Source organism: Ceratotherium simum, chromosome 8 (genome assembly GCF_057802395.1).
Source record: "Ceratotherium simum simum isolate JZ-2026a chromosome 8, ASM5780239v1, whole genome shotgun sequence".
NCBI lineage: Eukaryota > Metazoa > Chordata > Mammalia > Perissodactyla > Rhinocerotidae > Ceratotherium > Ceratotherium simum.
Window position 1 is genome coordinate 31509314 of NC_141907.1, and position 16768 is coordinate 31526081.

General features: G+C 43.6%; 1 protein-coding gene across 5 annotated transcripts in view; it reads left to right on the forward strand.

Annotated features, from left to right (window-relative positions):
• Positions 1-16768, forward strand: part of TBC1D1 (TBC1 domain family member 1) — a 215662-nt gene that overhangs the window by 156023 nt on the left and 42871 nt on the right. For all 5 annotated transcript variants that reach the window (XM_014786740.2, XM_087434180.1, XM_014786744.2 and 2 more), the window contains one exon: positions 15385-15570. In XM_014786740.2, the coding sequence (XP_014642226.2) occupies positions 15385-15570 (186 nt within the window). The remainder of the gene's footprint in view (positions 1-15384; positions 15571-16768) is intronic.

Consider the following 16768-nt stretch of genomic DNA (forward strand, 5'->3'; position numbering starts at 1 on the left):
CAAAAAGACTGGGAATCGTTGTAAAGAAATTAGTCATAGATGTTTCACTCTTTAAAATCATCCCAGTGAAAGGTTAGACAGCGTACAGCTTTCAAGATGTCCCAGAGGTTGATGGGTGCAGTGGGGTGAGACCTGGCCGGCCAAGCACACAATTACCAGGCTCCGGAGGATCGATTTCCCCCGTGGCTGACCTTCCTCGGAATGTAGGCGCCACTTTTCAGCTGCGTGTGCAGTACTTGGTTTTCTGTGTTGCGCCAGCATGTTTAGAAAAGTATCCCTCCTTTGGGGTGGCAGATATGTTAAGTCTTTACTGAATTATTTTGTTTGTTCTCTCAAAACAGCCCGTTTCTCCCCTCTTTGTTTCGTCCCATGAGCACGTAACAACTCGCACTTCTTACCAACTCCGCATGGAAGCTCTGGGTGCTGGGATATGCCACGGTCAGTTATGGTCAGTAGAGACTTGCAAAAGGAGATGTTACCTCTTTAATGAGTCTTTGGGACGAAGTAAACTGTGGTAATGTTGAAGAAACTTGCTTACCACAAAGCAGTTTTCAAAGAACATTTGAACTTGACTTGTCCACTTTACCTCATAAACCAGATTAAATTTAAGTGTTTGAAATCTATTGAGGTTTTGAATGAGTATCAGTGTACTGACTTTTAAGGGATAGAAGCCATCTCAATGATCATCTAGTTTGTTTCCATTTTCTAGCTGAAAACATCAAAGCCTGAAACTTTACACAGCTAAATCCTAAGTTTCCCAACTGCCGAACAATCATGGATTCCTAAAAAGAATGCTCCTTCCCAAGTTTGTTTCTTTCAGGATACGGGCCCTTATAAGGAAAGCAGCGAGGCTGGGGTTTTCCAGGAGGAAAGATCACATTTCCACATAGAGCCCAATGAGCATTGTGTTGAGTTGGGGGAAGAATTGGGTTCACTATTTTAAACTTCTTGTTTCATAGCGTGGACTTCCCCATCCCCTCTCCCCAGTAAAGCACAGAAGTATTTCCTAACTTTTAAGTCATGGGCTTCCTTTCATGGATTTTGACCTTAGATCATATCCAGATAAGCACTGTGTAATGGGATGGGTGGGGTTAGATTTTTTAGTCACAGATGCATGAGAGGCAGGAGGGAGGGTGGAGGGCAGCAGAGTTTATAACTGGGGCTTTTAGCGGTTCATCCTCGTCAGCGACTAAGGCTTCTCATCACAGGACTGTTGTGCAAGCAAAGCTCATCACGGTTTCCCCACTGCCTGTTCGGATCACCTGTATATGCCTTGGGGACCTTTCCTTCTCTCTCCCTCTGAATTTTTCCCTTGGTCACATCACACATTTCTTTCTTACATCCCCCACATTACCCTTTCCCTGCTTCCCATTCCCACTTTCTTCCCCTTTCCTAGCAGTTCCCACCGAAGGTCTCACAGCTCTTCTCTGGGAATTACAGGTCTGTGATGTGACCGTCTCGTTTTTGAGTATTTCTAGTTGAATAGCTTCCAATGCTCATCTCCGGAGATGAGTCCTAAGTGTGCACGGCCCGCCTGCTGCCTTTATGTGGGACTGAGGTCATGATCCCACTGCCCCCTGCGGCCTGCTCCTGCTTGGGTGTGCCTCAGGCACTTCAGACTCTGCCTCCCATTATGATGTTTTAAAAGGGTGGGTATGGACCAAGGAGATGACACAATGCAGTGCTACCAAAAATCAAAATATAGCATGGAAGGTACATGTTCAGTGAAAATCCAAGAAAAGACCAGAAGGAAATATGTGAAAATATTAGGAGCCCCTATCTTTGGGAAGTAGGATTATAAGTGACTTTTTTCCTTTTTTTTCCATATTTTTTAGTGTTTCCAGGTTCTCTGCAATGAGTTAATCGATGTTACTTGTTTTAGGGGAAAAAAAAGTCAGTCAATATATCTAAAAACCCTTGCCTGGGCCAGAGGGGAAAAAATAGGGCACTCTTCTTGAAAACTGCCATTTGTGCTATTGTTTTCTCATTTTACCGGTCACTAGAGATTGGACCCGTTGGAGGAGGCTCTCGGACTCCTTTCTCTGAGTCTCTCCTGCAGCAACTCTGGCCACCCATTCCTTCCTGCTCCTTGACTGCCCCTCAGATTCATCTTTCAGACCTCTGTGGCCACAACAGCTGTTCCCTCTGCCCCTTACAATGGTTCTTTCTATAACTCGGTCTTTATCATCACATCATCAAGATACACTGATATAGTTTTTAATGAAAGTCCAAAATTTGCATGCAAGATGCAATGCCTGCCCGTGACGTGATGAGGGAGATTTATCCTGTGTTGTTTAACATGCAGATGTTCTGAGTGCCCAGTTGTTTGCAAAGCACTGTACTAGGTGTTGGGTTGAAAGTGGATTTAGTGAATGATAAAGGAGCATCCGAGTGTAGTATGGGAGACAAATAACAAATACCAAGGGAGAAAAAAGGATGGGAAATGCTGAGTCTGGATATAGCTAAGGTCAAGGTTCTGAACTGGAAAGCTGTGGCTGCGAAGGAGAAGAGCCTTTTAAATTCCCCAGAGGATTTTTTATGTTGTCTTGTATTGATGTAGTGCTGTTTGTGGCGTAAACCTTAGTGATTTTGAGGTTACAACTTTATCGGGATAACATGATCTTTATCTACACCAAGCTTAATAAATATTATTGAAGCATAAATTAAAGATACTAAATCTACCCATCTATATTACAACTGTGTGGCAGAAACTATATCTTGACTCTTGGTTCTTTCACAAAACCTTAATGCATTTTTGCCTTGAGCGTGTTTTGTCTGATTTTATATCACAAGCCTGTGTTTGTCTCATGTCTTGAGTCTGTGGAATTGTCCTTTTTTCCTCCATCATCTTATGGGTGTTCAAGCGATTTTAATTAGAAGTTGGGCTTAAATCAGGCACTGGCATTGCGCTCAGTGATCATCTGGGGACTTGAAAGCACATATATAGTTAAGTGTCTGCCTGGTTGGTGCACTGGAATGGGTTGGGTTGGAAGTACCATTCCAAATCTGCGTCTGGCGCTAGGGCAAGTGAAGTTGTCCTGCACTGACAAGGAAGCAGGCTGGACGAGGAAGTGGGATAAAAGGTAGACCAGGTGACAGAGTTCAGGTCTAAGTCCTATCCCAGGACCTGGCTTATAAAAGATGCCACAAATATAAAATATCAAAGATACCACGTGGCAGCACAAGTCAGTTGCCGCATTAGTGACATAGATATCAAGTGCTGTGAATTCAGAAGGAAAGGTGGCTCTGAGCTAGAGTACTTGGTGTCTTTGCTCAAGCAGATCCCTCTTTCTGGCCCCCAGGTCTCCCTTCCCCCTGCAAAAAAAAAAAATAATAATAATTTTGCCAATCCATCAAGACTCAAAACACCATCCTGTTCCTTTCAGTCATAATGAAATTTTGTTACCTGTGATTTCTAAACTTTCCTTTTTTCTTAGCTACTGACTGAAGTCTTATTTAAGGAGAGTTTGCAGAAGCCCTATAAAACATTAAATCAGACCTGCTCTGCTGAAATGGAGAGGAGAGGTAGTTTAGAACCACATTTGCTCCTGCTACAGATTGACTGATTGTGTACTCCCCAAATTCGTAGATTGAATCTCTCATACCCAATGTGATGGAGGTGGCACCTTTGGGAGGTAATTAGATTTAGATGAGGTCATGAGGGTAGAGCCTCCATGATGGGGTTAATGCCCTTACAAGAAGAGAATGAGACCAGAGCGCTCATTCTCTCTGTGCCATGTGAGGCTACAGCAAGAGGGAGGCTGTCTGCAAACCAGGAAAAGGGCTTTCACCAAGAACCCAGCCATACAGGCACCCTCGTCTTGGACTTCCAGCCTCCAGAACTGTGTGAAATAAATGTTTAAGCCACTCAGTCTATGGTATGTTGTTATGGCAGCCCTATCTAAGAAAGCTCCATTCCCCACCTCTTCCCTGGCCTCCTGCATGGACTTTGCAAACAGAGCTTTGTGGAGTATAGTTTGAAAGCTGTCATTCCTTAATGCAGCCACTCTACTCACACCAAGTCTGATTCTGACCCTCTTAATACCCTGTGCTGTGGTCAGGGGAGATTTGAAGGTGAGGACATTGGTTTCCTCTCTAGGCTTCTTTTCCCCGTGCCTCAGTAGAAACTGAGATGCAAAAGGGCCCCACGAGACCGAGGATACCTTTCTCAGGTGGCGGCGGCTGTCCTGGCTCCGAGGAGGCTCACATGGAGGAGGTGCTGGGAGCCCAGCTGTAAACAAACGAGCGGCTTTTCTGCAGATGGTTAAATAACAAGGGCTGAGAAATCGTGATCTTCGCTTTCAGTAGTATATTTTTCTGTCTGTGTTGGTTGACTCATTGGTCTGTGTTTCTGTTTCTGTTCATATCTGGAAGTTTTCTGGAAGGAAATTTATTCTCACTGTGATAATGTGGGTAGTTGACCTCAGTCAGCAGGGAGGGACCACTTTCTGAATGCATTTCTTAAGAAAATGGTATTAATTTTAGTTCAAACAGTTGCCTTTGACAAAGATAAAAATGAGATTTGGCTAGTGTTTGAAAAGAAAGATACATTACATTTCAAAATTTTATTTAATAGTCAGGTCACCCATAATGGATGGAGTCATTGCTTAATTAATTTGAAAGGATTATTTTTAAAGGGTACCTCTGTTCCCTAAGTGTCAGATAATATGAAACCACAATTAAGGTAAACCCTTAACCTAAAGTGAGTGGCTGGAAAAAGTGCTGAATGTCAAGGGCCAGGACTTTTCAAACTTTAGTGTGCGTTAGGATTCCAGTTGTTACAACTCAGACTTCTGGGTCCCGCCCCAGAGTCTGGGATCCAGCAGGTCTAAGGTGGGGCCAAGAGTTGGCAGTTCTAACGAGCAACCAGGTGATAGATGCTGCGGTCTGGAGAGCACCGCTCCCATAGACAGAACCCGTGTCCTAGGTTCTGTAGATGGTGACCCCATGTGCTGTTGTGGGGAGGAGGGTCAGGGGGACGTCTTGTCTCTACGCCCTCAGTGAGGTCCAAGCAATGTGGGCTTGACCAGCAGCTGTAGTCATGGAGAGTCAACAATGTAAATGACAAACGCTGGATGGTCTGATACCTTTTTAAAAATCCATGTGGATGAGATCAAATGGCCGTGTGGGTAGTGGTGGGGTAAATCCCCACATGGTTACTGCTCACTCACTGGCTCTCTGAATAGAGCTTAATGGCCAGTCATTTTTTCACCTCTCTCGGGCTTGTGTCAGTGTGGCAGCCTTGCATAGCACAGGAAGCCCTTCACCATTTGATCTGACTCATTTCTTACCATCTACATCCACTCCTCCCTCCCCCAACACACACACTTTCCCAGGGTCACGTAGAACTACTTGCAATTCCCGAAGCCATCATGCCCTGTTGTTTTACTTCCCGCACTTCCCAAGGAGTGACCTTCCCTCTCTCTGGCAGTCGCCCCTCCTGGTCATGCTTCAGGACTTAGCGCTTAACCGTTCCCTCCACCACTGCCCTTTCCCCTACCCCAGTGAAAGGGTCACTTGAGGGTCGTCTCTTCTAGAGGCAGGGCTTCCATGGTGGCCTTCTGTACTTTTTCCATGGTGGCCTTCTGTACTTTCACCACCCCAAGGGCTGTCCTGCCGCTTCTCACACTGACCTTCATGGTGGCCTACTCAGCTGTCTGCTTGGGAACAGAGGTTGGTTTCATTTCATCATTGGTCTTGGGATGAATTGAATGAACGATTGGTCGCAGAGGTGATTAACACCTTATTTGTACTATGTTTCTTAAAAAGCTGTATATATGTAAAGTTATGGATATATGACATTTAGATATATAAGATATATTTATCTACATATGGATATATATGAAGTTTATATGAAGTTTTATAATAGTTTTGCATAATTTAAGAATAGAACTGTTGAAAAGAGCTGAGCTGGAGTCATTTGGGCCCGGAATTGTGTGCCTCCCAAGGAAGGGCCTTGCTTGTTTCTTCCCACTTCTGTGCATGTTTTTCCCATCCCCTCCGTCTGGACTGCCCTCTTTTACTTCCCTGCCTTGTGCTTGTCTTTCCCTGGATGCTCCGGGCTGCCTTGATCTCTTGCTTCCCTGAGCTCCTCTTGCATTTTGTTACTGTGCTCAGGGCAGTGACTGTCAGCCCCAGGGGTGCCTTTCTCAGAATCACAGAGGCTCAGCTGAGGTTCCTGAGGTTCGCCTGGGTGCTGGGGGAGTACAAAGGAGGTACTGCAGGATGGGCGGGGCAGGAGTGGCTGGAGGAGTCTTCCCAGAGGGTGTGACCTTGGAGCTGGGCTTTGAAGGAGGAGGAAGGGAGTCAGCTAGACAAAGAAAGGCCAAAGGGCATCCCAGGCATTGTGAGAGTGGCTGTCCTCTGCAGTGCTTCCATGCCTCTCGTGACCACAGGCCCTGGACACACTAAGGCAGTGACCAGGGGCCTCCTATTGTTGTGGGGAGCCCTGGGGACAAAACTGTTGATTTCTTCGTAGAATAAGTGTCTGCCTTCCTCGGTATCCTTCAGTAAACCAGTTTGTTTTTTTTTAATCTGCAGCCCCAGTTTGTGGAGAAGTCTAAGGCACAGAGTGATTTTGCCAGGTGTAAAGTAAAATAGATAATGATGATAACAGGATTTCAGCACTTACCCCTGGCCAAGCTCTGTTTTAAGTGCTCTCAAGGATTTTTCATTTAATCCCTGCAACAAGCTGTGGGAGGTGGATGCTGTTATTGACTGTGGTTTTTGGATGAGGAAACTGAGGCACAGAAGGGTCGAGGGCTTATTTCCTGGTTAGTAGGTGGCAGCACTGGGGTAGTAGGTGCCTGCTCCGTTCCCTCTTTGCATTCATGTCCATCACGCCACGCACTGGAGGAGCCAGCCTGGGGTCTGAGTCCTTGTCCTGGCTCCACCAGCCAGTTAGCTCCGTGTCCCAGGCCTTGCCATTGAAGGATAGAAACAGTCCTCACCTATCGGCTGCTTGTGAGGATGTGATCAGTGGGTACTTGTAAAGCACACTGCCTGGACATTGTAAGTGCTCAAAAATGTAAAACTTTGTACCTCTTTGAGCCTCAGTTTCCCCACCTGGGAAGGGAGGGGGTGGAGGGAGGGGTCATCTTCTAGTGCCCCTTTCAGCCCTAAGTTTCTGTGTGTGTGTGAGTGCTGGCGGTTCCCCCCACGATGCAGAAGAAGGAAGGAGAGAGAGCAAGGGCTGGCTAAGGCGGTTGGCATGCAGCTGCCTGTGGGAAGTTCCCCGGCGGGGGGCCAGGCCCAGGTCCCCAGACACCCCGCTCACACACACATCCTGGTGGTGCTGACCAAGGGCCTTTTGTAGTGGTGATGCTTTTCCACCCAAAGGTGTCTCATAAAATTGCAAGAACCACAATTTGAAATCCAGTGTTATAAAGGGGCAATATAAGAGAGCAAACTGTGACAAAGATCAGCATTTTATATGCCAACTGGAGCTGAATATTTGTTCCTCTTTATAGTTTTATTGACTTTAATCAAGAAACAAGAGCCCTGACCTTTAGCCCTCTCCAAAAGTACAATATCCTTCCATGTATTAAATAAAAATTCATTCTTCTGCAGCATTTTCTTGGTTCTTTTCAAGCTTATGTAGACCTCGACTTTTATAGCCACTACCTCCCCACCCCTGGGCAAGAACAGAACTCTTGGTGCTTTGTGCCTCTGCCCTCGCAGGAGAGTGGCCCGGAACGGAGGAAGTCAGGGGCCTTGTTGGCTGAGCAGAGCTCCCGGGAGCGCCTGCTTCAGTCCTGTTCTCTGTGCCGCTTCCTTGTTCTCTTCCCGGGGCTTCCCACTGCAGGGCCATCTTTACTGCTGCTCCTTTGAGCTGTAGGTACAACCCCTAACCAGGCTAAGTCCGGGCTTTTGGCTTCCTCGTCTCTAAGTCGTCTTCATAGAGCCTTGGAAACTCACCCCAAGTGGCTAATTTGGGAGGGTGTAGGGATAAAGATCTGGAGGGCTCTCGCTTCTGTTTCTAGTTTCTGCATATCTCAGCTGCTGCTTTTTAAAACAATTTGTGTCCCCCCCACCCCACCCGCATCACATATCCTCACCACTCCTCGCACCCCACCTTAGGCAGAGTTAGGCTGGCTATTCTGTCTTCATAGCTTTTTTTTCTGAGCAACTTTTTCACATTATTTCATAATAGGCTTTCATTTGTCTGATACACTAAGCTTTGCGTTCCCTGATGACCAAGATATCTTGTCATTGCTAAAGAATGCATAAATGAAATAAAATTTCCTTGAAAAAACTGTGAAAACCCCAATCTTCTATGACTCCCAGTTCCTTACTAATTAACACATAAATTAACCAGCCATTCAACGCTTTTGTAATCTAGGCTCAATCACTCCTGTCTTCCATTGCTATGTTCACACCATCTGGTCATTAGCCAGAATGGGTCATTGGATGATTAATTGATAGTCACCTGTATGCCTTGTTTATGCCGCTCCATTTACCGGAAATGGCTTCCATCATTTCCACCTGTCTGAATTTTCCTTGTCCTTCAGGAACCACCACCACTTCCAAAAACCTGATCCTGGTGATAAGAAGAGTGATAGTTGACATTTGATTGAATGCTTGCTGTGTGCCAGGCTTGGTGTTTTCCCACACATTTACCTATAATGCTCATACTAGGCCTTTGAGGTAGGCACTATGATGCACATTGTGCAGATGAGGAATAGGTATAAAGGGATCTCACAGCCCATCTGAGGTTAAGTAGCTGGATGAGTGGTCAAGTGAGGATTTCATCCCAGACTTGTGGCTCTAGGGCCCATGCTCTTGACCTGATACAGGAGAGAGTTATCTTTCTTTGCTGAACTTCTAGAACACTTTCTTTGTATTTCCCAGTAGTCGTGTACTCCTCTCAATCACCCTGTTGAAATTTGAGGGACTGTGTCATATTCATATCTGGATTTCTAGCAGCATATGGCAAAAACTTAAAAATATTTCTTTTTACCAAATGAATGTTATTTTTAAAAAATTCTATTTTCTTATAGCTACACCATCATATAATACAACTGTAGAAAATCATGAGGTTCTTTTTTTGATTATTTTCCATAAAACATCCAAAGAAGTGCTAGTAGGGTTTAGAGCAGTCTCGGGTACATGAATTCATTTGCTCAGTGACTGTTCCATGTGCATCTGCTGTTCCCAGGCACAGGGTAGGGCAAGGAAGCCAGAAATCTGCCCTCCTGGCATCCACGTTCTGCTGTAATAGAGGTAACTTTGTTCGTGCTTTGTAAACAGTTTGACGGCATCATAGAGGACTTTCTGTTCCTTAAATCTGCACGGTTGTTTTACTGTGTTTTTTTAGGAAATTTTTTTCAGCTGTTGGTAACAACAGATGCTGCAGATGTTAATCCCCAATGTTGTTAGCTTTTCTCCAGAGATTTAATGCTCAGTTTTAATTCTCATTTCCAAAATCTATTCATGTTGTTAAAACAGAGGTTTCAGAATAACTGGAATTTTAAACATTTCTTTTTCTTTTGGCATAGGAGATCAGGATTTTCAAGAGGGATGGAGAGAATTATAAAATGCTCTATTGTGAGATAACAGAAAAAGCCAGAATATTGGAGAATAAGGATCTGTCTCTTCATTTTCTTCCTAGAGCTCCTCTTTCTTACAGGGCACTTAACGTGTGATTTAATGTCCTGTCCGTAAGAGGAGGAGAACTGCAGTTCAGGACTTGAGATCAGTGTCTTGTGAAAATACAGGGAAGGAGCCATGTATTCTGTACTTTATGGAGCCAGATGCTGGGCAGATGTGAGGCCATCAGCATGTTTCTTTTCCTCCTGCCCTGGTTGTGTCCATACCCACGGTGCAGTGTTGTACTCTTCCCACGCATTTGTGTGCAGAGAGAGAAGCATGCAGCAGTACCAAGGTGTTGGAGAACAACTTGGCATCTAAAATATTGACACACCAGCATAGATCATATTTATGACTCTATTGAGAGTGTCACGGCAGTGATTTAAATGGAGGCAATTGTCTCTTAGGGCCCCTGAATTATGGTTGGTTTTAGAATTCTTAGAGCCCATTGAAGGCTGTTCTTTCTGAAGGTCTATATAATTTAAGCATTCGACATCCTGTCGTTGTAGGAGATGTCAGAGCGGTACAATCTAATCCTAGACTAATGTGTCACTGCAGCCCTTCGGTTTTGTGGCTCTGCAGACTTTATAAATATGTGTGTGAGTGCCTGTGGTCTCCACAGTTGGGCAGTCGGAGGTGAAGATCATTTCTCACTTTGCACCAAGGGACTGGAACCCCAAAGGCGTATGTGTTTACAAAGGTTTACAAAGAGGGACCTACCAAGCTGGTGGGGTGGAGCAGCTTCCAGCCCCCGGCGCAGCCTCTGCTGGCCTAAGCTCTTGCACGTCAGTCTCTGTGCAGTATCTCTCAGCAAAATATAAGTCAAGGAAAGGAGCCAGATCCCCAGGGTTGTTCTGGAGAGTATTAGAAACATCAGAGTGGCCTGTCACAGACCACCTGGCACATCACGTCCTGGGTACGTATAAGGCACTCGATAAATACTGGGGTAAGGGGCTTAGGAATCATCCAAGTTAAAACACTGTACATATTTATTATTAGAACAAGGTTCTCAGTTGACAGTTGTCCAACGTTTTCTTGCTATTATCCGCACCCTGCCCCTCCACCCACCTGTGTGCCCCTCCACCTAGCCACCTGTGTACGTGGTTACACATTTCACAAGACTGCACCCCAAACACACACATGCATGCTTGTGCAACACAAAGAGGACTGATTACAAAGCTATAGCCTTGTCCCAAATCTGACTCTTTTTGCACTGATAAGAAAATAGCCCAGTTGGAGTCATTTAGCCAGGCTAAATTTAGAACAAACAAATATTTTAACTATCCCTGTTCTGTAAGTTACTAAACTACTTTGTAACTAGGTGACTGTTAGTATAAACAAAAGATCATATTTGTAAAAAAAATTGTGAATTTAAACTATAATGTCAGTAACTGTTACCACATAAAATAAATTTGGGTGAAGGGGATATGTGTTTACTCCTTTCTAAGGTTTAGGAGAGGATAAGTGATGAGTTTTTTTACTCTGAATTGGGTTCTCGCTGGAGGTGACCTTATTCCCCCTGCCCCCCAGGGGATATTTAGCAATGTCTGGGTAGTTTTGATTGTCACTGCTGGCGTGGGTGGAGATTACTGTCATCTAGTGGGTAGTGCCCAGGGATGCTGCTAAACATTCTACAAAGAACAGTCCCCCATGACAGAGAATTATCTAGCCCAAAATGTCCGTGGTGCTGAGGTTGAGAAACCCTGCTGTAAACTATTAGGTTTATTTGCTGACCTTGACTGTGGATTAGCTTTTATAGTTAATTCAGAGGTGAAGTTAATACTCATCCTTGTAATCCTTCTTTGTGTTCTGGACTTGGCCTTGGTACCTGACCAAGGTCGGGACAAGCTCTGGCCATGTGTGAAGATCTAAATTCAGGTAGCTGACAACAACAGCACTTGAACCGTGTTCTAATGGTAACAGAAAGGAAGGCAAAGAGCTGACGTGCTAAGTACATAGGGTTGCATGAAGGAATGAGGCGTGAAAATGTAATGTGGAGCCCCGCCACTCAAAGTGTGCTTTGAGAACCAGCCGTGGTGGCATCGCTTGGGAACTTGATAGAAATGCAGACTCTCAGGCTCCCCTCAGACCTACTGCATCAACATGTGCGTTTTTGCAAGATACCCACATGCTGCTCCTGCATCGAGAAGTTAGAGAAGCCCGGGGTAAGCGTTGTTTACTGTGGAGGAAAATACGCCCTGGTTCAAATTGTGCATCTGACTCTTACTAGCTGTGTGACCTTGGCCAAGTTAAAAAACCTCACCGCACCTTAGTTATTTTGGCTGTAAAATTAGGATAATGTCACCTAATCTCAGGAGGTGGTCATGAGACTCAGACAAGTTTATTGGTGTCGAGGCCTCATCATGTGGTAAAAGTTCAGCACCCTGAGCTGTGATGATGAGAAAAAGAAGACAAGAGCAGAGACATGGGGAGGCAATTTATGTCTTAAACCTGACAGTCGTCATCGCCAAACAATGCTTGTAATCTTTGTAGATTTAATTTCTCTGAGAAGATAGCAAAAACCAGGGCTATATACCCTTCTGTAGACCGTGGTTCTTGTCAGCAACCCAGTTGACAGTGGGCAAAGGGATCTAGGGACCAACCAGCCTCAACTCCTAGACGTGTTTCGTCAGCCTGGCCTGAGTTACACCTGTCCTGCTCATTACGTTCCAGAATTTGAAAGTAACGTAGTAGAATTTTTAAGGTACTCGGGAGGAGAAAGGCTGTGGTAAACAGGAAGGATGAGGTTAGAGGAAGGAGATTAGGTGAGATGAGCCCTTGTCTTATTAGCAGGGTTTAAGAATGAGAAAGAATTTACAGATTAACTCCACCTGATGCTCTGACGACTGGACGGGTCCCGGGTTCTTTTTGTATCAAGTCCGCTGAAATGCTGCTTCAGCTCCTGCTCTGACGCCTGCCACATCAGCCAGGACATCTCACAAGAGTCACTTTTTGGAAACGAGGCTCTTGTGCGAACCAGAGGGAGTATCAATACTTCCAATAGAGATAAAGCAGAACTCGAATCGTAAGTGCAGTGTCCAGCAGAGTTTCAACAGCCGAGGTGGTGAAACAAAAAAAGGAAAGGAAAGGGCTTATGTGGAAGACTTCAGCCTGCAGAATAAGATTAAATGATAATCTTGAGTAAAATTGCTTTTGAAAAAAGGATTAATTTAAACTATCATATTCAGTAATGACTAATCCTAAGTATGCAGGTTTTTGGGGGTTTGATTTGTCTTCTGTTTTGCAGGAGAACGTTTTTCAATCTTTGATTTAAATCAGAATAGATTTGCATTATTTAAAAAAATTTTTTTGATTATAAAAACGTTTATTGTCACAAATTTAGAAAATACAGGAAATACAAAGAAGAACAAGCACTCCCAAACCCAGCACCTACTATCTCTTGTTTTCTTCAACAGTTATTTGTCAGGCACCTGCTGGGTGCCAGGGACCGTGCTTGTGCTGGACAAACCCTTGTTGACAGGGCGGCCTTGTCCAGCCTTCTTGGAGCTTACCGTTGAGTGGCTAAATTTTGATGTTTCCGTCTAGTATTTTTTTCTGTGCCCTTAGTGAATATGTGATAGCAAACAATTAGAGCTAATGTTCATCATATTCTTACCGTGTTAGACCCTGTTTTAGGTGGGTTATATCATATGTATTAACTCAATCCCTGTAACACCACTGTGAGGGAGGTGTTGTTATTCCCACTTACAGTAAGATTGGAAAGCTGAAGTATAGGCAGATCAAGCAACTTGCTGAAGATCACAGCATCAATAAATGGCAGAGTCTTGATTAAAACCCAGGAAGCCTAGGGACTGGCCCTGTGGCTTAGCGGTTAAGTACGCGCGCTCCGCTGCTGGCGGCCTGGATTTGGATCCTGGGTGCGCACCAACGCACCACTTGTCTGGCCATGCTGAGATGGCGTCCCACATACAGCAACTAGAAGGATGTGCGTCTATGACATACAGCTATCTACTGGGGCTTTGGGGAGAAGAGGGAAAAAAAGGAGGAGGTTTGGCAATAGATGTTAGCTCAGGGCCAGTCTTCCTCAGCAAGGAGGAGGAGGATTGGCATGGATGTTAACTCAGGGCTGATCTACCTCACACACACACAAAAAAACCCAGGCAGCCTAGCTCCAGAACCTGCCCTATTAATCACTAAACTATACTGCCTCTTATAATTTTTAAAATTGAGATCCTACCATATAGACAGTTTTAATTCCTGCTTTAGTATTGATCATTACATATGAGCATCCTCCTATAATGTGCATAAACTATTACTTCTTACCCACAAAAGAAGTAGAATTTTAATGTATTCATTTGTTCATTAGGATCATAATGAAATAAGCATATACAGAAATGTGATAAACCTTTAAATGCTTACAGAGATCATGAAGCATTCTTAATGCTTATCAAAATTTTTTTAATCCATTAATTTAAAGGCAGTCAGATGGACAAGTTACTTTAGGAAATTAGACATTTCATAGCTTGTGTTTGATTTCATAGATCTCATAGCAGGAAAACAAACCCAACTTCAGATAAAGATAATGAGCAGTCAGTGGTGACGACTGTTCTGGAAGTTAATCATAACATGGAATTATGTTGGAGCTGTCCACTGGAAGAGATTGTATGTTGTATTACAAGTGGTTGTGAGACTCAAGTCACCCGTGAAGGGCTTTTCACAGCATATGCTAAGACCATGGTTTTATTTAGGTTCAGTTTAGGCAGAAGTTCTCAAGAATGCATTGTGTCAGATGAGGTCCACTTGTAGGGGAACTTCTGCTCTTCATACCTAGTTTCATATTGAACAGGTAGAACATTCTCTGTGCATGTCTGTAAGGTTTTTGTGAGTTATAACAACATGGTGTGCTAGCAACATAGTGTCTGCAGTTGAGAAAGGTACAAATTCATGAAACGTAAAGAGATTTCAACTAATAAGTAGAAATATGAAAATTGATGACAAGGAAACATTTGAATTGTAGGGGTATCTAGAGGAAAGCATGGACTTCCAAGTCAGGCAGACATAGATTGGGATCCCAACGCACCTGCTTATTCACTGTGTGACTCTGGGCAAGTTACTGGCTTCTCTGAGCCTTAGTTTCCTCTTCAGGCTAATACCTGCCTTCTGGAGTCAGGGTTGAATGAGTCTGTCCATATAGAACACCTGGCACGGTGCTCAGCACTTGGTGGAGGATCCGTTAAAGATCGCTGTTATTATTGGCTATTAAACATGTTTTAATCTTCTTTCAAAATACCTATCCATATAACACAGTGGTTAAAAATGCACACGAAAGCCAGACTGTGGGTTCTAATCCTGGCTCTACTACTTCCTTGCTGTGTGACCTTGGGCAAGCTACTTAAACTCCCCTGTGCTTCAGTTTGCTTTGCCTTAAAACTGAATAGTTATAGTTCCTACATCTTAGGGTGATTGAGTGTTAAATTATTATACATAAAGCCCTCAGAATAGTCTGGTACATAGTGGGCACTATATGTATGTTTCTACTATTATCAATATATAGTCCTTAACTCAGAGGAAGATAAAAATATTACACCTTAAAAAGTAAGTATCTTTGAACATTTTTTCAGCTGCTACAACTTTTGCTCACTATTTGATGTATAATTTGTTTATGTTTGCAGCTCAGGCATAGTATACTCCAGCGCATATGGAAACATGAATTTTACACTTGGGTGATATCATTACGTACATCTGAATGAGCAGAGTTTTCTGATTTGGCACTGTGTTTAAATATAAATTTTTATTGAAAAATGATCATTCTGAGATGTCGTTTTCCCTCTCCAGAATATTCAGAGCTGGGAGAGCTTCCGCCACGATCTCCTTTAGAGCCGGTTTGTGAAGATGGACCCTTTGGCCCAGTACCAGAGGAAAAGAAAAGGACATCTCGCGAGCTTCGAGAACTATGGCAAAAGGCTATTCTACAACAGATACTGCTCCTCAGAATGGAGAAGGAGAATCAGAAGCTGCAAGGTTGGTTTGCCATTTTTGAAATTGAACAGGCCTGATGATCTACATTCATCTTGGGTCTGAAGTGAATCATATCAGACATAAGCTTGCTATCTTAAAAGGCAAGATACTCTAACGTGTGTGTGTGTATGTACATACATATATACACACACACAAAATGTCTACTTTTTCAAAGTAAACGCTACTTACTTTCTGGAGATTTAATGATAATCTCATCAACCTATCAAATTATTCCTTTATGGTCATGTTTAGCATAATGTCTATAACTTCTGAGAGAACAACCTTCAAATTTAAGCTCTAACCCTCTGAAAAGTGTTTGTTTTTTGTTTGTTTCTCTCTCTCTTTCTACTTTGTCTTCAGCCATAGTCTATGCCTGGGTGTTAGGTATGAACTGTTCCTACATAAATCATTAAAGTTCATAACCTCACTCTGTGCATTTTTAGTGAGTTGTAGGTAACCTGAAAACAGGACTAATCTTCGACATTAGCTGAGGTTAACCTGTGCTGATATCAAGGTTTTACATAGACAGACTCATTTAATCCTGACCACAACTCCAGAAGGCAGGTATTAGCCTGAAGAAGAAACTGAGACTCAGAGAAGCTGAGTAACTTGCCCAGGGTTATGTCAGTATCAAAATAAGACGTGAACTTTGAAAGTTTAGATTTTGTTCATTTCCTGTTTCCGTACTGTCACTTGAAATAATAAATATTTTCAGAGTAGCTGAGAAGCTAAGTTGATGTACCCGGGGTGGTATAATGGAAAAGAGCACGGGTCTTGGAGTGTAGAAAGCTGCTGGATAAAAGAATGAGTATTTTGATCGGGAAGTCTGAACAGACTCTTTCAAAGGGAAGCTGTGCGGGTGGTTCAGTCATGCCGCCTCTGCCCAAAGCAGTTTTGGAATTAGAGTACCTCTCACTGAACTTTCTCCTGCACTGCAAATCTTCATCTTTTAATAATGATCTTGATGTTTGTATAGGACTGAAAGTCATTAAGACACTAAATCTGATGAATAACGTTCATAGTCCAGATAACTATGTCATCTTTGACCAAAAACAAGAAGTAAAATATAAAGTAATAAGATCTTTTGATATGCAAGTAGTCCAGCAGTTAGAATAGGCTGCTTATGGATGTAGTGAGCTTTCTGTTACACAGTATTGAAGCTGAGAGAAATGGGTCACCCCTTCACAGTGCTATGGAAGAG